This window comes from Hesperophylax consimilis, chromosome 10 (genome assembly GCF_061612785.1).
Source record: "Hesperophylax consimilis isolate HC1 chromosome 10, BYU_Hcon_1.0, whole genome shotgun sequence".
NCBI lineage: Eukaryota > Metazoa > Arthropoda > Insecta > Trichoptera > Limnephilidae > Hesperophylax > Hesperophylax consimilis.
The window spans coordinates 6,261,807-6,287,282 of NC_142845.1; the positions used below are offsets into that span (position 1 = coordinate 6,261,807).

General features: G+C 34.8%; 1 protein-coding gene across 2 annotated transcripts in view; it reads right to left on the bottom strand.

Annotated features, from left to right (window-relative positions):
* The window catches only part of Liprin-gamma (liprin protein kazrin), a 659,192-nt gene that overhangs the window by 328,473 nt on the left and 305,243 nt on the right, over positions 1-25,476 (bottom strand). For both annotated transcript variants that reach the window (XM_089636537.1, XM_089636539.1), the window contains exon 2: positions 919-1,172. In XM_089636537.1, the coding sequence (XP_089492663.1) occupies positions 919-954 (36 nt within the window). In that variant the 5' untranslated portion in view covers positions 955-1,172. The remainder of the gene's footprint in view (positions 1-918; positions 1,173-25,476) is intronic.

Genomic DNA, 25,476 nt, shown 5'->3' on the forward strand with positions numbered 1-25,476 from the left:
TGTTTTGTTAAAACTTAGATTCTTCCTTACAAAGGAAAGTTTTGTAACGCTCACAAGAGATTCCCTAGTTATACACGCAGGGCAAAAAGTATTTCAATTGAGACAAGTTTTGAGACAAATTAAGACAGCTGATTGAAGGAATTAGTTAATGCTGGTCTTAAATAAAGGGGAAAATACGAATGCCAGCAGCTCGTTTCATGTAGGAGCTGTTTTATAAAGATACTAAACGTCAGAATTCTGGGACTAACTACCATACAAATTGCTCATTGCTCAGAATACTTATGAAGAGAAATAATTATACCGAGTCAGTGGACACCCTCAATTTATTACTTAACAAATACAAACGTGCGTTTCTGAGGCAGTTTAGTTATCTACAATAAATACGGTATATTTTTTACTATTCATTTGTATAAAGCCCCTAAAAATGGCGCTAATAAATAAATAAATACTAGTGCTCATGCTGCCGACAGCAAAATTATTGAGAAAGGGTTTTTTTGCTATTTTTTGCCGTTTACCTTGCTAATTCACCCATGCATGCAAATTGTAATACTTGTAAAACAAACTCAGCATTCCAACTATCCAATTTTTATTGTGAAAAGGGGCTTGTCAAAAATTTAACCCAACTACATGGTTTGATCCACGTCTAATGTGTATATTGACTTGAACAATAACAACGTAGGTATCATCAGAGATCCCTGTGGTATGCCTGTACTAGACAACTACTGATACAAATATATATAATAACGCTCCATAGTTTCGTTGTAACAACTACATATTTCACAAAAAAACTATGCACTCACTGGATAGATAAAGCAGAATAGAAGTGACAATAGAGCTCTGAGCGACAATAACATAATGTGACACATTACAGAATGGTATTCAAAGGCATACTCAAATACATAAAATAAATAAAATTACCTGAGCGTCACCCAGCAGGCGGCGCACCAGCGCCATGTGTGCCTGGCCGATTAGGGGCCATGCTAGTAGCCACGCGCCCCCGCGCGACGAGCCCCCAACATGAGGGCTTTACGCGAGGAAATCACTCACAGTGGACACATATCCCTGCCCTTAATGGGACCGTAACACACGGTCGAAAAATCTTTTATCGATTTTTGAACACTTTATTTTCACTTCACTTCGTATTTATTTTTGTGATAATTTTTTACACTTCACTGAGGGGAAAACGGTCGGTTAGCAACGAAATTATATGAAATTTGCTGAAACGTTCAGTACGAAATAAAACATATATTCATAACGAGACCAAATCTAGTACCATAGCATATAAAAATTTTAAAACAGTTTTATTTCATGAATCCCAATTCTCGAAAATCAAAAAAAAAATTAAAGCAAAAAGAGGACAGGTTTGACTTTTATATAAAAAATCTCTAAAATTGGGGTTTTAATTTCTCAAATATTGGAGCCGTCAAAATCCTATTTGCTAAGGCGTTTTAAAAGATTGAGCATTTAACCCGGGTAAGGTAAGTTTTTGATTTTTTTTATTTGAATATCGCACAGGAGCCAGAACTTCTCCCAACTCTCTGAAGCCAGTGAGACTGTGGCATCCCCAATTGGGGTACGTTTTGTGGCTGAAGGTGGGGAGGGGAAGGAGATGAGTACCTGGTTATTCAGATCTGATCACTAAGCACGACTTGAGCCATTTCAACGTTTCAATTCGGAATGGTGGTCTCTCACCAGGGCGATACTGAGAATATCTTCCAATCTACACTAATTGCACCGCAGTAAGAGGGATGAATTCATACTTCCGTCACTCTGGATGAACACTTTGACTCCCAGATTCCTACCCACCCCTCAAACATTTTTCCTTTACATAACTTCCTCTCATTCCTTTTCATAAAAAGACCCTCCACACAGAATCCCCAAAGATGACATTGGCTGTTGCATAACTGACATTTTAGAGTTATGGACGACGTATGGCGTAGTATAACAACACGTTCCCGGACCACAATATAGAAACGCGAACAAAATATGTCATTGATTATGTTGACACGAAGCGTTGTTAACTGTCAATAACTTTACATTTGAGCGGTAACAAAGGAAAATAATAATAAAAACATGGAAAATATTTTTGTTTGATATTTCATGTATGTTCATTTAATAATTTTCGAAGTTAAACCGATTTTTACGATAGCAGAGTGAACTAAGAATTATTCATTTTGGCTATTTTTAGGATTTTATTAATCGCATCCTCATCAAAAAGAGTCAATATTTGTTATTATAAAAAAAAGTCTGCTCTCGAAAAATCTTACTTTTATCTAATTTATTTTGGGGTTATTATTATTATTTAAAATATTTTATTACTTAAATGGCAGTAATATTTGAGCATGAATCCCGTCGCCGAAAACAAGAGCCTTGTATCCTTGTAAAAAAAAATTTTTTCTATAAATTTTTGCTACAAATTTTTATTTATTGATTTTAAAACAAGCTTACTTTACAAGCGGCACAAAAATAAACAAATGTACCTGCATTTATTGTACGATCCCGAGTGGTAGATACTCTCAGTATCGCCTTGGTGAAACACCACTAAAGTTGAAAGGTTGATTTAAATGACTATATCAGTGGAAACTGACGAGATATGAATAGTCGGGTTTTCTCAATCGTTCTTTTCTTATGCTATCCCCAATCTCTTTGAGACTCACAACATGATTCGTTATATGTAATTTATTATAGATTTATAACGAAGTAACGAATCAATTTCATTACAAAATTATGACATTTTAAACTTGGAATCAAAATGATTAATGAAGTGTTTTCAATAAGGAAGTTGAGTGAAAAATATTTTGACTTATAAAAAATATGTTCATGTAGATAAAAAAATATCGATTCTAAAAATATAAATATATTTCTATATTATTATTCTTAGAATTAGTTAAACGTTCTTGAAAAAGCATTCAATAGCAATAGACTGTATACGCTCCACGATTGGTCGAAAGAATTCTGACGTCACATGTGTCGTGACTCGTACGTTCAACGGATCACCTATGGTGCATCTCTTTCTATTACATGAGAGATGGTCGGTTTAGATGAGAGAGGTGTATAGGCCAAAGGTTTATTTGGGTTTGTCAAATATATGTACGTATTTGTTGTTATTATTATATGAAATGGATTTCTAAAGATACATATTCGTATAGTGCTTTATAATAATATGTTGTTTATTGCATAACTTAGAAGTTTTTTATTATTATACATGTCACATAGCATGTGATACACTTCAGGCCGCCGGCCGCCCAGAAAGGTCTCACAGTGAACTGGGCTGTAAACCGTTATTTTACTTTTGGTCTTTACTTTTCTGCGCGGTGGTCCTGAATTAGCGCGTGGAACGTCAACAGATAGCGACGGCAATACCGTACAAGTACCGTACCGGGCGGGAAAAGCAAATATTCTAACTTAAAATATTAATTTAACTATGAAATCTTAATCAATTTTCTTTTTTTTTAATAACATCAATTCTAATAGACGGTTAACATTGGTAAAAAAATTACTGGAATTCCTTGTTGAAGAATTAAAATTTTTTCCATACAAAATGCTTGAGCGTCATGGTTTTCACAGTTCTAATGACGTCACACCACACCCCGCCTCTTACCGCTCGGATTCCGCTCGTTTTGGCGGGCTTAATAAAATTTAAACTTTGAGAATTAATTTAATTATGAAAACAAACTTTTAAAAAAAAAAAATACCAGTATTTAAGTTTGAATGCGAACATTGATAAAAAAATAAAAAAATGGACTCAACTTCCTTATTATAAGATTTAATTAATAATTTTTCCCTCCTTATTGGCACTTGCGTGATGAATGTCTTGCAAAACGCCTAATGTAGTCGATTGGAAACAATTATGGTATAAAAGACATACAGATTTCTATGAAGTTTGCATTAATATTTACCTACAATTTAAAATTTGTGATATAAAATTTGATTATTTTAGGCATAAAGTTTTAGAAGGTTTTCTAAAAAAATACTTTGAAGCTCTTCCGCGGATAACTTCCTAAGGAATAAATAGTATAATTGTCTCTGTTAAAAACAAAAACTAAATTATACGCAATCACATTTAAATATTTATTTTAAGTTAACATTAAAGATTTAACATTTAAAGCTAAGAACTTTCTATAGATATAGATACAACTTATATTGAATTGGATTTATAAAGTGTTTAAGACGGGAGAATTTAACAAAAGGAAAAACCAGTTGTGACAAAATGGAAGAGCATTTAGTAGATATAAAACGGCCTTTGTGATGTAATTTAAAAAAAAACTATCACACGGTTTTCGTATTTATCTCCCATTAAAATATTATCACGTTTTCATCAAAGTTAATCCATGACTTGCCATAAATACAATGCACTAAAGAATTTTTAGCAAATTAACACAAATTAGCAATAGCCGATAAGAATAAGAACAACTTTATTAATTATTTGAAATAATTTTATACAGATTTATGAAAAACTTTTCTTTGACCTATATAAATATATGACATACGTAATATTCATACTAATCCAACAAAAAATGTAGCATCGCTAAAAGATAACCATTCAGAGAATGTACGAATATTGTTTTTTCATTAACTCCACACATGAGGCCTCGAGAAAAATAATTTCAATGAGGGCCTATCTCATATTTGGGGATGATGTGTGGAGGGTCTTTTTGAGAATAGGAAGGAGTGATCATGGGTCTTTGAAAAGACTCATGTTGTAGGGGGAAGAAAACACCGAGGCCGGCAAATCGTTCCACAGCTGAGCTGTTGAACTCAAGAACGAGTCATAGAAACGATCCGTTCTGACGTGACAAATGTCTATCGTGTACAAATATGTGTGTACGTGTGAAATATCTGTATGAACGGCCCGCCAAAATATGTCCACTGGACCTAGTTCAGCAAAACCACGCACGTTGTAACGGTAACGGATCTTCATTCTATTAATTCATCTAAGCCTGTGACAAGAAAAATCGAGAATAACCGGACTATAATAAATTTAAAAATAAAATAAACTTCAATACCTTAAATAATTTAGCTAATTGGAGTCACGATGACATCTCATTATATTATTATATAAAAAAAAAAAACAAAAATCTCTTCACTATATGTTTTTATGAATTTTTTTCTGTTATGTTTTAATTATTATTTTTATCCCTTTAAAGTATTAGACTATTATTATTAGAGTATAAGACTCTCGTAAATGTAACTATGTTTAATTATTATTAATTTTTTATAAAAAAATATATATTACTTTCCAACAATTATTTATTATGAAATGAAACCACAAATGTATTGAAACATTTGTCATGTATCGGCTTCGCGTTCACCCAATCTTCACGAGTTCAAAATTATATTGAAAATGTTCGATTTATTAACCATGCTCGCCAATAATATATTTCCGTAGAATGCTAATCACTTCGTGGTTTGACATTATACGTAAAATAATGTTATCATTTAATGAGCAAGTTTGACGTTGACGTTGGCGCTAGTTTATGTATGTGGAAACCTGTATATGACAAATATATAACATAAGTTGTGGTTTCATACAAACTGATATTATTTCAAACCATAAATTGATTGTTTTGCATAGGAGTAGGTACTTAATGATTAGGTGATTATTTATTTGAAAAATTAACAACTCTAATGCTGCGTCCAGACCTGATCTATTCTAAAAAATATATATGATCATTGGTCAATTTATAGAACTAAAGTTGAAATCCGTTCAACTTTGGGTTTCCATTCCATATAGAAGTCTGTTCTCACTGATCTATTTCATAAATTATATGGAATAGATCACGTCTGATAGCACTTTTACGTAGGCTATATCGATGCAACTGTGACGCGGTTTGAAGTAAATCTACAGTTCCAGTTCCGCAATCTTTAACGATCTATTTCTGTTGGATGGTGAGGTACGAAGTTAACAAAACAAAATAAAAAGTATTGAAACTTTTAAACCATATAGTTGCGCGTTAGGTTTTAAAATTGAATAGCCTTAAATGTGTACCCTTCGCCCCCCTTTGCCCCTTGTCCCCTTTCCGTGATCCGGGCCAGAGACAAGGAGTATTGTTATCAGTTGTTATCGTTGCATCTTACCCGCGAACATTTCGTGTCATATTGAAACCCGCATATGTTGAACTCGGCCGTGATCATTTTGGAGCACAATCGTCCAGTGAAACGGTTTTACCCGCCGCAGTGAATTTCACTGTGTTTTTTTGTTTTGTGTTAAGTGTTAATGTTAATTGTATGCAAACTGATAAGAGAGCAGAACCAGCGGCTTACGGAGAACGAGACCAGGGTAAGTCTTTGGCCTTTCCCACTCATTTTCCTCTTGCAAACACTAAGGCAATTCAATTCGTTTTTATTTGTCTTAGTCTATATCGCATCCGCAATACCGCAACCCCCCGCACAATTGCGTACGAAAGAGTTCCGCACAACCATCAAATTGGTCCAATTTCGAACCGGGTTATATTGTATTACTTTCGTTCGCAATTGCAATCTATAATCATTATTTGTACCAAAATCATGGCATTTGCATTATAAATGGGTTAAAATTTAGTCCGTCAAATAGTTATATTAAAAACGAATTACATTTAATTCCTCGTGGCAAATTATAGGTTGACAATAATTTAATCGTGTATGTAGGTACCTGGTTTAACGCAAGGAATCGTATTGTGTAAGTAGGTACTTGTATTCAATACTGAATTCTAATAATACGAGTACATACTTCGCTAGCGTTAAGTACGTAGGTATGTATTAACGACCGCTAACAATAGATAGTAAACAGAATAATAATATTCAGTTGTTATTGAGTTTAATTTGGAAACACATATCAGAAGAATTGTTTACTTTGATCAATTACGCTAGCGTTAATTCAATTATAGCGTTATTTAAATTATAATTAATTATTTGGATTAATTATTTATTGCTAAATACATAATGGCCACTAAAGAAAAAAAGTTGAGATTACTGACGGCTCAGCGAGATGCGTTAGATGCACGTCTTACTAAGTTATTTGAACTATCAAATAAAATTTCCGACTTGAGTATTCTAGAGGAGTTTCTTTCGTTAGTTGAAACTCTAGACTTGACTAGAAGTAAGTATGAGGACATATCTCAACAAATAAATATATTAAATTTGGAAATCGATTCAAACTTTGAACCTGATTTTGAAAGATGGTTCAAGTTCGACGATATGTACGGACATATCAAAAGAAAAATATCATTAAATCGGGAAAACACTTCGCGGGTGGTTAGTGAACAGAAAAAATGTAGTGTAAAACTCCCACCGATTGAATTGGCATATTTCGATGGGGAAATAAAAAATTGGCCCATATTTTATTCAAGTTTTATTAACACCGTACACAATAACGATACACTTTCGAATTCAGAAAAGTTATATTATTTGTTGGGAAAAATCAGTAACCGTGTTAAATCAACGTTCGCCGGGATCATTTTATCGCCGGAAAATTACGAAATTATTTTTAACTCGTTGATCGATAAATATAACGACAAAAGAGTAATATCTTCTGCATACATCGATCAAATTTTGGATTTTAAATCCTTTGCTGTTGCAAATATTAATAATCTGGAATCCTTTATTGATCATTTTGCGTCAGCTGTGGCAGCCGTTAAAAATGTAAATTTAGATAATTTGTGTGACTTTATTTTCTTACACATTGCATTCAAAAAACTTGATATGGACTCGGTGAAAGGATTCGAAACATACAATAGGGAAAATGAATTCCCCTCGTTTGAAGACTTGGTGAAATTTGTTCGGGAACAAGTTAAGATCTTGCAAAGAACCGGTTCTTCAAGGAAATCGGTGGAAAATAAAAGTGAAACGTTAAAACGGTCACAAAGATCGACGCAAGCCTATATGAGTGCTGGTAGTGAGGAAAATCGTCAGCCTATTAAATGTTTACTTTGCAATAATCTATCGCATGGAAATTTGTTTAAATGTTCAGAATTTAAAAAATTGACTGTAAGGGAACGGTTCAATTTTATCAAAAGCAAGGGATTCTGTTTTAGGTGCCTTAGTGATAGACATAAGGCTAGGACTTGCAATTCAAATCAAAATTGTCATAAGTGTAATGACAAGTTTCATCATACAATGTTACATTTTGAAGAACAGGGTGCATCACACAAGGGGCAGTCAGACTCTCAAAATGCCCAAAGAATTGAAAACCAGAAAGCTGATCAATTGAATGATCCAAAACCGGGCTGCTCCAATTCTGATGTAGCTTTGTGTACTTTTTCAACTGTTCTATCTCATAGTCTAAAGACTCATTGTACTGTATTGCTGGCTACCGCACGAGTGGGAATAATAGACGCACAGGGAAATGAACATCTCGTTAGGTGTTTATTGGACAGCGCATCTCAGAGCAATTTTATTACTCGGGATTGTTGTAGAAAATTAGGATTTTTTGAATATCAACGCCCGTCTTGTTCCACCGTTAAGGGTATTGGAGGATCGTCTAAGCCCATTACAGGCTCCATACAGACCGAAATTTACTCTCGTTTCAATCGAGCAATAAATTATAACATTACTTCATTGATTGTGAATAAAGTTACAGAGCGCTTACCTACCGCCAAAGTTGATGTACCTTCATTGTCATATTTGAATGACTTACCGTTGGCGGATGAGTCATATGGAGAACCAGGAGAAATTGACATGTTGCTAGGAGCCCAGCTCTTCCCGCATCTCCTGTTGTCAAAAAGGGTTCAAGACCCTTTTCAGAGGCATAATCTGCATGCTTTAGAAACAGTTCTAGGATACGTTATTTTGGGATCAGCACCAACTCGGGTTGAGGATAATGTTAGCGTATCTTGTTGTGCCATGCTAGAAGAACCAGATGATATTTGTCTCAAAAGATTTTGGGAATTAGAAGAGGTAAACGTACCGTCTATTAAAGGTCCTGAAGATCGTGAATGTGAGGAAATATATCAAAGAACAACCACAAGAGATCCTGAAAATGGAAGATATATAGTAACTTTGCCATTTAAAGGGGATGTTTCAACCCTTGGGGATTCATTTGCAATGGCAAAGAAACGTTTTTTATGTCTTGAACGTAAATTGGAAGCCTCTCCAAAATTAAGAGAAGCTTATAATAATATTATCAATGAATATTTAGAGAAGGATTATTTGACTCTCAGCACTTCAAATGAAGGAAATGAGATGCCTTCATACATAATTCCGCACCATGGAGTTGTACGAGAGGATAAAATCACGACCAGTTTGAGAATAGTCCTGGACGCTAGCGCAAAAACAAGCACTTCCGTGTCATTGAATAATATTTTATATAGTGGGGAAAATTTACAGGGAAATTTATTTAATATAATTATGAATTTTCGTGTATTCCCAATAGCTCTTTCAGCTGATATACGCAAAATGTTTTTGTGTATAGGAGTGAAAGATAGTGATCGGAGATATCAACGAATCTTGTATCGCTTCTCGCCCAGCGAAGATATTAAAACTTATGAGTTTAACCGCGTTTGTTTTGGTCTTACATCCAGCCCATTTCAAGCTTTACGCACTATCAGGCAATTGGCCTCCGATGAAGGAGAAGCTTTTCCTGAGGCTAAGAAAATTATTGAAGAATTTTTATATATGGATGATTTTGTATATAGTATGGAAACTGAAGAGGGTGCAAAGGAAACGTCCTCTCAGTTAATTGCATTATTGAAGACTGGCCAATTTGACCTTGTCAAGTGGACCAGCAATTCGCAAAATGTTCTGGAATCTATTCCAGATTCGCATCGCTTATCAGCGATAAAGGAATTTGATGAAGTAAGCATGCATAAAATATTGGGCTTATACTGGTCACCAAATTCCGATTTATTCTCGTTCGTCACTTCTACACCTAAAACAGGTTGTACAAAACGAAATATATTGTCTTGTGTCGCAAAAATATGGGATATTATGGGCTTCATCGCGCCTGTCGTTTTATATGCCAAGCTTTTAATTAAACAATTGTGGCTACACAAATGCGATTGGGATGATGAGCCTCCCGACGATATTGTAAGGATATGGACGCAATTCTGTGAGGAACTTTCCTCACTGAATAGAATACAAATTTCGCGTCATACTGGCATCACGTCCAGTAGCATCGTAACCATTGTTGGTTTCGCAGATGCCAGCGAAAATGTATATTTAGGTATAGTGTATTTCCATGTCCAAAATCATGAAGCAATTTCAGTACATGTTGCTTGTGCAAAATCGAAGGTTTCTCCTGTAAAAATTGTTTCTCTCGCACGATTAGAACTTTGCGCTGCATTAATACTTGCAAAATTAATGCATAACGTAATAGAAACCTTAGAAAAACGCTTGAAAATTGAAAATATATACGCATTTACTGATTCCACTGTAGCACTTTGTTGGATTCAGTCTTCTCCGCACCGTTGGGGGACATTCGTGGCTAATAGAGTTGCTAAAATTCAATCTGAATTATCAGCTACCTGTTTTAATCATATCGCAGGCACAGATAATCCCGCTGATTGTCTGTCACGAGGGCTTACCCCCAATCAGATTTTTGATCACCCGCTATGGTTTCATGGCCCACCGTGGATGAAATTTAGGCCTGAACGGTGGCCCATTACCACATTTGATGTCAACATGGTCACAGAACCACCCGAACAGAAGTCTATTTCGTTAGTAATGACTTCTGGTTTAGAAGAATATGATATTCTAACCCTGTCAAAGCGCTTTTCCTCGTGGAATAAATTATTACGATGTTTGGTTTACGTATTTCGTTTTCTTAAGGTGTTGCCATATCGAAAATATATACGTGGGTCAGATTTAGAGTTCGTTGAGCTTAAAATATTGCGCGAAATACAACGAGCGTACTTTCCCGGGGAATTGATAAATCTACAACAAGGAAAGACGTGTAAACCCGTATTTCAACGTTTGAGACCGTTCTTGAATGACGGAATCATAAGGTTGGGAGGTCGTTTAGTTAATTCGGATTTAAATTATGATCAAAAGCACCCCATAGTTTTCCCGCGAAAGGATCACGTTTTAAATTTATTGGTTGATCATTATCATAAAATTCATTGTCACTCGGGTCCCGCATTATTAATGTCTATTTTGAGGCAAAAATATTGGATACTGTCAGCCCGTAGTTTAATTCGAAATCGAGTACATAAATGCAATTCGTGTTTTCGGCTACGCCCTAAAACAATTGCACCTTTAATGGCGGATCATAGAGATTGTCGTGTCATTCAGTCTATAAAACCATTTACGCATGTGGGTATAGACTTTGCCGGGCCTTTAAGGGTAACCGTATCACGTGGACGTGGAATTCGTTCTCAAAAGGCGTATATTTGCTTATTCGTGTGTTTGACGACAAGAGCTATACACCTTGAATTGGCGTCAAGTTTGAGCACCGAATGTTTTCTGAACGCATTCAAACGATTTCTTTCTAGGCGTGGTCCTGTGTCAAATTTATACTCAGACAACGGAACTAACTTTGTAGGAGCCAAGAGAAAATTGAATGAATTGCACGCATTTTCGTCATCTTCACATTTTGGTGAAGAATTCGCAAGTATTTTGGCCAATAATAGAATAAGCTGGCATTTGAATGCGCCAATAGCACCCCACTTTGGAGGAAATTGGGAATCCAATATTAAAAGTATGAAGACTCATCTTTTTCGGGTAATAGGAGATCAGATTCTATCGTTTGAAGAGGCAACAACAGTACTTGCACAAGTAGAAACCATTCTGAATACGAGGCCATTGTGTAGAACGCTCTCTTCAGACCCCTCCGACCCCCTTGCGTTAACGCCAGCTCACTTCTTGACGACAACTCCCTTAAAACACCTGCCCGCCATGGAAATCGAGAAGGATAATTTGAGCCTTCTATCGCGTCATGATTTACTCGATAAATTAATTCAATCATTCTGGAAGCGATGGAGATTAGATTACTTGCATACTTTGCAAGTACGTCCAAAATGGAATACTCCTACTAATCCAGTAAAGGTCGGCTTAGTAGTAATAGTGGGAACTGAAAATGCCCCACCATTACATTGGCCGTTAGCTATTATTGATGAAGTTTTCCCCGCAAAAGATGGAGTAATTCGTGTTGCTCGTGTCAGAACAGTGCTGGGATCTTATATTCGCCCAGTAATACGGCTATACCCTTTGCCAACTCAATAGTAGTCTAGTAGCATTAGGTTTAGTCAATGTAGGTTAGGAAATTTAGGATAACTGTAGGTTATGTTAATTTGTTTATATGATAAATGCCATGACAATGCGGTTTTAAAAGGGGTGATTTCGCACCCTTTCAAGGCGGGGGGGATAGTTGCGCGTTAGGTTTTAAAATTGAATAGCCTTAAATGTGTACCCTTCGCCCCCCTTTGCCCCTTGTCCCCTTTCCGTGATCCGGGCCAGAGACAAGGAGTATTGTTATCAGTTGTTATCGTTGCATCTTACCCGCGAACATTTCGTGTCATATTGAAACCCGCATATGTTGAACTCGGCCGTGATCATTTTGGAGCACAATCGTCCAGTGAAACGGTTTTACCCGCCGCAGTGAATTTCACTGTGTTTTTTTGTTTTGTGTTAAGTGTTAATGTTAATTGTATGCAAACTGATAAGAGAGCAGAACCAGCGGCTTACGGAGAACGAGACCAGGGTAAGTCTTTGGCCTTTCCCACTCATTTTCCTCTTGCAAACACTAAGGCAATTCAATTCGTTTTTATTTGTCTTAGTCTATATCGCATCCGCAATACCGCAACCCCCCGCACAATTGCGTACGAAAGAGTTCCGCACAACCACCATATAATGCTCAAAAGACAATAATAAAATGTCAAATCTCGTCGATTTTGTTTGTCGCGTAGGACACTTCAAGTGACGATCCTTCGGCTTACGTAAGGCACAGCGTTACTCTATAATATCTATTTTCTTATATTCAGATTTCTAGCTTGTCTGCAATCACTGTCAGATTAGGTTACACTGTTACGAAATCCTGACAGTTAAGTGTCTCATTGCCGGTCGTAAAATATCCAAGAATTCAATATAAGCCAGGTTTAATTAATAATTACTCCTTTGTAGCCACGTGTTCCTCGCCTTACCGATCAGATACACCGGTACAAATGGTTTCTCCCTTTAATCCGTGAAGCCAACATCCTGCAACATTAATCTTAAGGCACCTGTCTATTGCAAATATTATATATTATTATTCAAGGAATTCAAACTGAAACAGCTAAGCTGAGACATTAATCTACTCAACTTGCTTCTCGCATTCAATGTGTAAATTTACATTAAGAAAATTAATAGCTCCGCTGTTAATAACTAGGACTAAGTTAACGTAGTTTCTGCAGCGTAGTTTGAAGAGTCTTACCATTTTAAGTGGGTATTATAATTATTTATCTTGTTATTTTGTTGCAGTGAAGTAAGTATTCGTAGTTTCTGCAAAGTATTTATCGTCTTACTATTGTAATTTATCCTGTCATTTCATTGCAGAAAGGAAGGTAAAGTAGTTTCTGCAACGTAGTCTAAGCTTCTTACTGTCATGATTGGGTATCTGTATTATTAATACGCTAACGTCTGTCGTACACACTCGCTCCACGAACGATTTAAGCGGAAGTGCTGCCATCGACAACATTTAAATAGAACTATTGAAGTTTTGGTAGAATATTTTTTACCTGCTAGTTATTACTATTAACCCGTTATTTTGACAAAGTTTAAGTCGTCTTACTAACAAGAGTAAATATTGTGATGTGTATGTATGTATGGGTATTTTTGTAATATATTGTTATTTTGTTGCAGTAAAGTAAGGTAGTTTTATAAGCGTGGGTATACGGAGAAAAATAGGTATTGCTGTTTAGTTAAAAGTCTCTTAATATTTTGGTATTTCGCTTACAAACGTGACTGCAGGTCGCTTCTCGATAAACGTTGAGTAAATTCGTAATAAATTGGAACACGTGTTCGCGCGCCTGCGTTTGTCTTAATAATATATAACGACGAAATGACATCGGACAAAACAATGGTATTTTACTAAAAGTTTAGTTTGATACCTGGGTGATTATTGATAATGGGTGGGTTTGATATTTGAAATAATTTTATACAGATTTATGAAAAACTTTTCTTTGACCTATATAAATATATGACATACGTAATATTCATACTAATCCAACAAAAAATGTAGCATCGCTAAAAGATAACCATTCAGAGAATGTACGAATATTGTTTTTTCATTAACTCCACACATGAGGCCTCGAGAAAAATAATTTCAATGAGGGCCTATCTCATATTTGGGGATGATGTGTGGAGGGTCTTTTTGAGAATAGGAAGGAGTGATCATGGGTCTTTGAAAAGACTCATGTTGTAGGGGGAAGAAAACACCGAGGCCGGCAAATCGTTCCACAGCTGAGCTGTTGAACTCAAGAACGAGTCATAGAAACGATCCGTTCTGACGTGACAAATGTCTATCGTGTACAAATATGTGTGTACGTGTGAAATATCTGTATGAACGGCCCGCCAAAATATGTCCACTGGACCTAGTTCAGCAAAACCACGCACGTTGTAACGGTAACGGATCTTCATTCTATTAATTCATCTAAGCCTGTGACAAGAAAAATCGAGAATAACCGGACTATAATAAATTTAAAAATAAAATAAACTTCAATACCTTAAATAATTTAGCTAATTGGAGTCACGATGACATCTCATTATATTATTATATAAAAAAAAAAACAAAAATCTCTTCACTATATGTTTTTATGAATTTTTTTCTGTTATGTTTTAATTATTATTTTTATCCCTTTAAAGTATTAGACTATTATTATTAGAGTATAAGACTCTCGTAAATGTAACTATGTTTAATTATTATTATTTTTTTATAATAAAATATATATTACTTTCCAACAATTATTTATTATGAAATGAAACCACAAATGTATTGAAACATTTGTCATGTATCGGCTTCGCGTTCACCCAATCTTCACGAGTTCAAAATTATATTGAAAATGTTCGATTTATTAACCATGCTCGCCAATAATATATTTCCGTAGAATGCTAATCACTTCGTGGTTTGACATTATACGTAAAATAATGTTATCATTTAATGAGCAAGTTTGACGTTGACGTTGGCGCTAGTTTATGTATGTGGAAACCTGTATATGACAAATATATAACATAAGTTGTGGTTTCATACAAACTGATATTATTTCAAACCATAAATTGATTGTTTTGCATAGGAGTAGGTACTTAATGATTAGGTGATTATTTATTTGAAAAATTAACAACTCTAATGCTGCGTCCAGACCTGATCTATTCTAAAAAATATATATGATCATTGGTCAATTTATAGAACTAAAGTTGAAATCCGTTCAACTTTGGGTTTCCATTCCATATAGAAGTCTGTTCTCACTGATCTATTTCATAAATTATATGGAATAGATCACGTCTGATAGCACTTTTACGTAGGCTATATCGATGCAACTGTGACGCGGTTTGAAGTAAATCTACAGTTCCAGTTCCGCAATCTTTAACGATCTATTTCTGTTGGATGGTGAGGTACGAAGTTAACAAAACAAAATAAAAAGTATTGAAACTTTTAAACCATATAATGCTCAAAAGACAATAATAAAATGTCAAATCTCGTCGATTTTGTTTGTCGCGTAGGACACTTCAAGTGACGATCCTTCGGCTTACGTAAGGCACAGCGTTACTCTTTAATATCTATTTTCTTATATTCAGATTTCTAGCTTGTCTGCAATCACTGTCAGATTAGGTTACACTGTTACGAAATCCTGACAGTTAAGTGTCTCATTGCCGGTCGTAAAATATCCAAGAATTCAATATAAGCCAGGTTTAATTAATAATTACTCCTTTGTAGCCACGTGTTCCTCGCCTTACCGATCAGATACACCGGTACAAATGGTTTCTCCCTTTAATCCGTGAAGCCAACATCCTGCAACATTAATCTTAAGGCACCTGTCTATTGCAAATATTATATATTATTATTCAAGGAATTCAAACTGAAACAGCTAAGCTGAGACATTAATCTAGATCCCGGGCACCAGCTGCAGCAGTCCCAGGCTAGAACTAGGTGATATTTCGGACGAGGATTCGGACAATTCTGAAGAATACTTTAGATCTGGGAAAGAAGCTCTAAGCGATGTCCAGATGGCGCTGGAGGAATTGCAGGACACTTTAGCTGAAAAGCAATGTAAGGTAAGCAAGGAGCAGCAACTAAAAATTGCCAGAAACGTAACCTACGTAATTGGTGCTGTATCACAACTTACATTGGACAGAGAAAAACTGAGAGCTGATCTGACTACTGCCCAGGCTGGTTTGAAAGTGGCCCAGGCGGAAAAACGTTCGGTTGAGGACTGCAACCGTCACCTCGCGGAGAAAATTCAGCAGCTAGAGGCGGACCTAGGACCTGTGATGCGACGTGTCGCTGAAGCTACTGAGGCGACCATGTCATTTGCGGACATCACCAAAATAAAAACTAAAGATGCGACTCCATTGCCGATCACTCGTACAGGACAAGCAGTAGGACCTACAAAGCCTACTATATGCGTTTTTCCTAAGCTGGATAGCATTAAAGACAGCGAGGAAACAAAACAAAATGTAAGAAAAACTTTAAAGCCCTCAGCTTTAGGTGTCCGAGTAACCGGCATGAGAAACATACGAAATAAGGGAGTAGCGATTCATACTGCCAGTGTTGAAGACCAACAAAAATTATTAATTGCGCTCACTAATACGAATTCAAGTACTTTAAGCGCACGACTACCAGCAAAAAGACATCCCAAGGTAATATTTTTCAATGTACCTAGAGAGTTATCCGATGAGAGCTTCCTGAATAGCGCTTTAGCTGGAATTCCAAACATGGAGCAAATGAACACTGGAGAGATGATTTCGAATTGCCGACTCAGCCATTTGGCTGGCGCTCGATCTGGCTCAACCTGTCATCGAGTGTATGAGGTTCCGGCTAAGCTACGTCATCTGTTAGTAGAACAGGAACGGGTATTCGTGGATTGGACGGTGTGCCGTGTACGAGATTTTATAGGGCTTACTGTGTGCTCTAATTGCCAGATGACTGGACATTCATTCAAATTTTGTAAGGAAAAACCAAGATGCGCTCACTGCGCCAAGGAAGGACACGGACGTGAATCGTGCCCAAGCGCTGAAGCCAAGCCGGTATGTGCAACATGCACGAGGTTCGGTAAGGCCACGGACCACCCGACGGGAGACAAGGAATGCCCAGCTTATCAAGCAGCACTATCCAGGGACTTGGCAACCATCGACTATGGCTTTAAATAATTATATAGAAGATGACTGTGAAGTGGACTTTATAAGAACAAACAATTTGAATCAATGGGTAAAAATGAAACGTAAAAGTGAGATAGGAGATTTAATTTGCATCCAAGTTAATATTAGATCAATATGTAAATATTGGGATGTATTACATGTATACTTAAATAGTTGCTGGGAGTTTGTAGACATTTTAATGCTATGCGAAACTTCCATACAAACTGACCTTATTGATTTATATGAGATACCGGGCTACACATGCTATAACTATTGCCGCACTAACAAGTCAGGTGGGGGCATTCTACTATATGTTCGGAATAATATTGTATTCAAACAAAAACAACTAGAATCGTTTTATTTTGAAAATGTATTCGGTGTAATTACTCTTCCAAATAAAGAAAATATTAGTATTTTAGCAATATATCGACCGCCGAATCTTAGCAAACAATCATTTATTGGGGAAATAACATCTGTTTTGACAAGTTTCATAGATCCTCTCGATAATGTTTTGTTCTTTGGGGATGTTAATCTAAATTTGATGAATTACCAAGATCCTGCTGTAATCTCATATGAAAATATTCTAGCTAGCAATTACTTAATCAAGTGTATAGACGGCGTGACTAGAGAAGCAATTGTAGACGGACGCGTTACACGCTCATGCATCGATCACATTTATGTTAGGTACAATAACGGGCATAAACAAGTGGACGCGTTATCAGCGTGCGTATGCGAGATTGCTATAGCAGATCATTACATGGTCGCAGTTAATATTAAATATGACGAGCAAAAGGAACCTTTAAACATTGCGAAGGAGATTATTGTTTTGTCCCAAAAACGTATAGACAGCCAAATACATAAAATAAATTGGAATTCCTTACTTGATGAACAAGACAGTATTACACTGTATCAAAAAATTAAAAACAATTTTATTAACCTATACGAAAGATGCACAGTATCATTCCTGAAAAAACCGAATAAAAGACCAAACAGGATCAAAAATTGGATAACTACTGATATTTTAGAGAAAATTAAAAAAAGAGATTTGCTATTTCGAAGGTGGAAGAATTCACCAACCAATAAAAATTACGAAAATGAATACAAGGCCTTTCGAAATAATGTTAACAAACTAATTACTAAACAAAAATCATATTTTTTTAAAGATAAATTTAAAACATGTTTCAATAATACTAAAAAAACGTGGGATGAGATAAATAAAATTTTAGGAAGAAAAACTAAAAGCAATTGTGATGAAGTCATCTCGCGATATGTGATAAAAGATCAGACAGTGGAAAGTGTAACTAACCAATATGTGAATTATTTTTCAGATACTATATGTCATATGTTGCACAAGTGTGATTTTAAAGCATCTAATATTGATACAGTAGAATTACCTCACAGTATGTACCTACCTAAAGCAACTATCACGGAGATAACAAATATTGTTAAAAAAATTAAAAACTCAAAATCTGCTGCAATGGATAGTATAAGAATGCACGACATAAAAAAACATATAAATATTTTAGCCCCAATTATTACGCACTTAGTAAATAGACTTATTACTCAAGCAGAAATACCTGATGATCTAAAGTGTGCTATAATTAGACCTATTTACAAAGGTGGAGTACACTCAGAGATAGGAAACTATCGACCTATCAGTATCTTGCCTGCACTTGAAAAAATCTTTGAAAAATATATTTCTTTAAAATTAAACAAATACTTACAGAAATTTTCCATTATAGACAAAAATCAATATGGCTTTCAAAAGAAAAAGAGTACTGAAATATTATTACAGGATTTCTCGAATTATGTAAATAATGAATTAAATAAAAAAATGCATGTTTTAGTATTATTTATCGATAATTCCAAGGCGTTTGACACAATTAATCCGCAAAAATTATTAAATATTCTAGAAGCAATAGGAATCAGAGGAAATCTACTAAATTTATTTAAAAATTATCTATCTAATAGACATATCTGTGTAAAAATATTTGAAAAACTGAGTGGAAAAAAAAAATGTACGCCGGTGTCCCGCAGGGGTCAATTTTGGGACCCACCCTCTATATAATATTTGTATCAATAATGAGTAAACTATTCTCACATGTTAAACACTTTGTATATGCTGACGACACGGCACTGGTCATATCGGATGAACAATTATATACTGCGATGAAATATATGCAAGAAGACTTTATATCTCTGATTAAATGGTGTCATGACGTAGGATTAATTATAAATACAAAAAAAAACTAAACTCATGCACATAAGATCTCCACATGCAAAAGTTTCCATCATGCCTGAAATAATTTCTCATAACTTTACCTGCATCCATCAAAATATTGTGCAGCCCTGCTCATGCGAAACGATTGAGCTAGTAAACGAATATGTTTATTTGGGCGTGACTGTTGATTGCTACTTTAAATGGGACATACAAATACACAAAATTTGTAAACGGCTGCGGGCGATAGTGGGTAGAATATACAAATTGAAGTGTTTCGTTCCTGTGAATACCTTAAGAATTATTTACATGTCACTCGCGGAATCAACTTTAAGATATGGAATAACCACTTGGGGACATTCTTGCAAAACAAATTTAAATTACGCACAATCAATACAAAATTCTATCGTTAAATTACTAGTTAAAAAAAATATTTTTTCGCAAAGACGAAACATTTCACTTTTGTATCAAAATTTAACAGTTTTGCCGGTGCAGGCCTTATTGTGGTATAAAATATTAATTCAGCACATATCTGACTCTGAGTATAAGAGGAAAGTTGAACATGGGCACAATACTAGGTTCACAAAGAATGAAGGCATGCTTGTACCTAAACATAATAATAAATACGGACAGCGAACCCTTGAGTATAATGTGCCTAAAATATATAATATGCTACCTGGTAATATTAAGAAATGCGAATTTCCAAATAGAGTCAGATATTTGCTGAAAACGTGGCTACTAGGTAGAAATAATTTGTATTAGGCGATTTAATGTGTAAGTTTATTGTTATTGTATAAATTAAGGTCTAAGTTGTAATCTGTAAAAAGTTGTAATAAAAATCCTGTTTGACAAACTACTTAACTGTAGTTTAACGGGATATATATGAAATAAAAAAAAATAAAAAATAAAAAAAAACTTGCTTCTCGCATTCAATGTGTAAATTTACATTAAGAAAATTAATAGCTCCGCTGTTAATAACTAGGACTAAGTTAACGTAGTTTCTGCAGCGTAGTTTGAAGAGTCTTACCATTTTAAGTGGGTATTATAATTATTTATCTTGTTATTTTGTTGCAGTGAAGTAAGTATTCGTAGTTTCTGCAAAGTATTTATCGTCTTACTATTGTAATTTATCCTGTCATTTCATTGCAGAAAGGAAGGTAAAGTAGTTTCTGCAACGTAGTCTAAGCTTCTTACTGTCATGATTGGGTATCTGTATTATTAATACGCTAACGTCTGTCGTACACACTCGCTCCACGAACGATTTAAGCGGAAGTGCTGCCATCGACAACATTTAAATAGAACTATTGAAGTTTTGGTAGAATATTTTTTACCTGCTAGTTATTACTATTAACCCGTTATTTTGACAAAGTTTAAGTCGTCTTACTAACAAGAGTAAATATTGTGATGTGTATGTATGTATGGGTATTTTTGTAATATATTGTTATTTTGTTGCAGTAAAGTAAGGTAGTTTTATAAGCGTGGGTATACGGAGAAAAATAGGTATTGCTGTTTAGTTAAAAGTCTCTTAATATTTTGGTATTTCGCTTACAAACGTGACTGCAGGTCGCTTCTCGATAAACGTTGAGTAAATTCGTAATAAATTGGAACACGTGTTCGCGCGCCTGCGTTTGTCTTAATAATATATAACGACGAAATGACATCGGACAAAACAATGGTATTTTACTAAAAGTTTAGTTTGATACCTATCAATTAGTACATTAATGCCCTACAATACTGTTTATAACCCTATATATTATTAATAAATTAGCAATATTTTTTATCAGTAAATTTTCTCCGTGTACCCAATTCAAATTGTCCTGAAATTATAAATGGTTTCATTATTTATTTATCCGTTACTCTTTGCATGTACCTACTTAAATAGTTTCGTAATAAATCATTCTATTCAATTTAACATTAAAAACATGAAAATATTATATTAATGCGTGCTTAAATAAACTTGTATGGAAGAATTACATTATATAGAAGTAGGTATCAACTATATTAGTAGTAACAGAGCTTCCTTTTTAAAGCAACGTTACTGATGCTGAGTATGTCAACATCCTTGAAGATTGCTCTCCCCACAGGCATGACCATTGGCAAGTTAGTTCTGCAGGCTGGGAGATAAAACATTCTAAGTTGGTTACATTAAAACATACTGTTGGTGACGGAGATTTGTATCGAGAAAATATAAATGAATGTTATATAAAATTATGCCTACTACTAAACACGAATAGTATCTATTTATAATTCCAACATGATATCAGTGAAATGTAAAGACTTGCAATGTATTTGGTGACTGTTAAGATTCAAAACGATCATATCTATTCAATGAATATATACGAATGTCCTGGCAGGTACTTCCAACCTATATAATACCCCTTCTTCTTTCCAGCCAACTCATTATTTATCCTCAAAAATTTTGGACGCCATATTTTCATATATTTCTGACGTGTGTTGGAAAATGTAAGCAAATATAGAAGCTCGCCTGGGATACCATTAAAAAAATAGCAATAACGTGTTTATGCTTTTGCGATTCTTACTTTTAGTCCTTCGACCATTTAGTCCTTCTACTTTTATAGATGTTAACATGTAACAGTTTTATACAAATCATTTTAAGTGCACCCGGCCTCCATAAAATGGGGTGATTTTCATAAAAAAAAATCCTTGAAACTAAATAACTTTTTATGAAATCATTTTTGTCGGAAAATTTTTACATTAAAAAAATTACATATTACTATCAAAACATATGTAAAAAATGTATGTATTTGGGAAGTTATAAGAAACCTTGCGGAGTGAAAAAAATGCTAGTTTGAATATTTAAGAAACTGTATATAAATATCCATAGACACTCATAAAATTATTACACGAAACTATTACAATCGTTGAGGAAATTATAAAATGTGTAAATGTTTCTTTGTCCGAAAATTTCTATAAAACAACTCCACAATTCAAGCATCATTATTGTATTTGTATTTAACTGGAAAATAACTAATTTGCCACTTATTTTCGAAGCGTATTTTTCTTGTTCTCCGTTAAACGGAAATATTACGGAGGAAATTACAAATTTGAGGTACATATAAAAAGTTCATGGGGGCATTTCTACATTTTGGTGACATGGGTCAAAGAAATATACTAAATGTCTGTAAGTAAATGTCGATGGTCAATGCAGAATCGTTAATCAGTTGGGTCACTCTGTTGATTGGGACGTACTATGGTCCTCCCTTTCAGAGCATAAAACATGCGTGGAATCTTCCACGAGTATGATTGTTAGGCACATATAAGTTAAGCATAGTTAAGATTAACTTAAAAGATGTTTATCTAAAATATTTTTCGGCGAGCTTCTAAGGTATTGAAATCATGCATTCCTGTTAAGAACAAGAATGAATACAGGAATGGATAGTATGTATATTTTCTCATATACAAGTAACGCATGAACCTCTTTTGTAATTTACACCATCCACGTTGCCCGAAAAAATCGTTAAAAAGAAGCGAATATTTTCTGAGTGCTAGCGAGAATTATGCAATTATCGATGACCAACGTCGCCCTAAGATTCAAAAGTCGACCCGTATTATTGTAGCATATTTTCGCTCGAAGTGAATCGCCTAGCAGATGGGACCCTTTAGCGGTATCACACAATAAAAATACAGTAATCGAACATACATCAGTTTGACATTCGACTATTTGAAACATAAAAATGCACTTAAAAAGTGAAATACGGAGAAATAGCTTCAAAGAGATAGGAATTCTGAGCCTGTTCTATGATGCATGGTTGGGGCTTGGGAACGATAAAGTGGCTTGCCGTCCCCAGAAGCGGTTCCGTTCTATTTCGCATTAGCCTACGACCCACGAGTGCATTTGAGTATCGAATCAGGGTCGGATCTATTGAACATATTGCTGCTATACAATGTGTAGTATTCGATGGGAAGATAACATTCCTAAATGTCGTGGGTAAAATGTTGATATTTGAATTTATTCGTTTAAAAGAAGCGTAAACCAACTTCAAATGGTCAAATAATATGCAAAGTATGAATTGTTGTGACTATGACATTATACTCTTCAGTATTGTTCATTTAATTATATTTTAATTAATGTTTTGAAGAAAAGCAGTTGTTTAAACTGAAAAAGAGAGAAATTAGACGAGTAAAAAATAGACACTTTTTTATTTCAACAATTGCAAAATTAACTTTTTCTATTTTTGTTTCTTTTTAATATACTTTGTTCGCTGATGAAAAAATCGTTGGTTTTGAAACATATTAATAATAATTATTAAAAATAATGGTGTTAAACAATTGCGGATATTTTCATTGATTTTTTTTCCATTTCAAGTACCTACCTATCATTTTTTCGGAATAGTAACTCGCACCAGAAGACATGAAGAATAGGAACGTTCAAATATATCTACCATGTTTTAATTACTTCTAATTCCGCGATGATAAAAATCGAGCATAATTCAACAAGTTTAATGAGCAGCATTCCCCGGGGTTTGAACCCGCGGCCTGGCACAGAGCCAGGGATCTTATCTCTGTATCATGGATGAATATAATATTTAATGAACGTATGTCCTGGATAATGTGTAAAAGAGACCGCCTGAAAAGAGAGAGATAAAGGTAGTTATGAAAGGGTGTAACGCGCCTCTAGGAAAAACTATAATATTATTATTGATAAGCGAGTATTTATTCTTCCCTAATTATATCGCGGTAATATCTTCAATAAGCAATACCATCGTAATTGACAAATACTATTTTAATAGACCTAACGATACTCTCTGTGCCTCCTTTTAAATGTTTTGGTAGATACAACAAGCACGCAACTTTAATAAAATTATTTTATTTATATCAACTTCTAGTTAAGTCTGGAGCCTCAAAATACATTAAAAAACCCTTGTGCAGAACTCTGTGCAGTGACTCTGTGCGGGCGATCCATTTAATATATTCCCCTATCTTAATGCGAAGCTTCATAACTTAAGCTGAACTTAATCACTATTTTGATTAATCTTTAAAACGATTTGGTGTACATTATGAATGTCAAAAAATATGCTTTAGATAAAATGAAAGTTTTTCTATTGTTTCGTTTGAGTAGAATATAAATAAAATGATAAATTACTCAATTAAAAATATAAATGTAAGCTACCAAAAAAAATTTTTTTTCAATAGAAATTTATGAACATAAAAGGGAAACAACTTTAAAAAAATACAGTATTATAGTTAAGATTATCTGTGACAGTTTCACTTGATTGACTTTTTTGCTTTTTTGTAAAATTATTTACAAAATAAATAAAAACCAGTGTTTTGTTTGAAATCGAACGATTCTAGACTCCGTTTTTCAAGCAATTTTAATCCATATTACCTACAATATAAGGTGTACCAAGAATATACACATCTTTGGCTTGTATCTTCCACTTAACAAAGGGATTGCAATATTTAGAGCACATTCGTCAGGTGGGAAGATGCGCCGAGGAACATCACACTCAAGAGAAACGTCATTTATCTCTTCAGCACAGTTACAAAGACGTGAAACGCGCGCTCCAAATTTAAACACGATGACATTTGTCACATGAGAACGGGTCGCTTTTATGACTCAACTTGAGTTCAACAGCTCAGTTGTGGAACGATTTCCCTGCTTCTTTCCTCCATCCAACAAAATGGGTCTCTTCATGTTTAATCCTCAAAAAGACGCTTCACGCACTATACCCAAAGATCACACACTGCGTGATGTTAATTTAAAAAGTAAACAAACAAATACATAAAACTTATACTTGTCTCTAATAAAATAATCAATTTCTTTTTCAAATAAAGATTTCTTTCAAACCCTTCGATTCTCAGTAGTTTCCACCGCAACTATCGAGAGCGCAGGTGTACACCGCAGGCACATAATCCAGCCAGCGAGAAGGAAGTACTCAAACCCAAAGTAGTATATAATATACCAATATACCAAGACCTAGGACCCGAACCAAACAACCTCCTTGGTGAAATACGACGAACACAACGCCACATTAAACTGCAATCTGCAGGAGTAG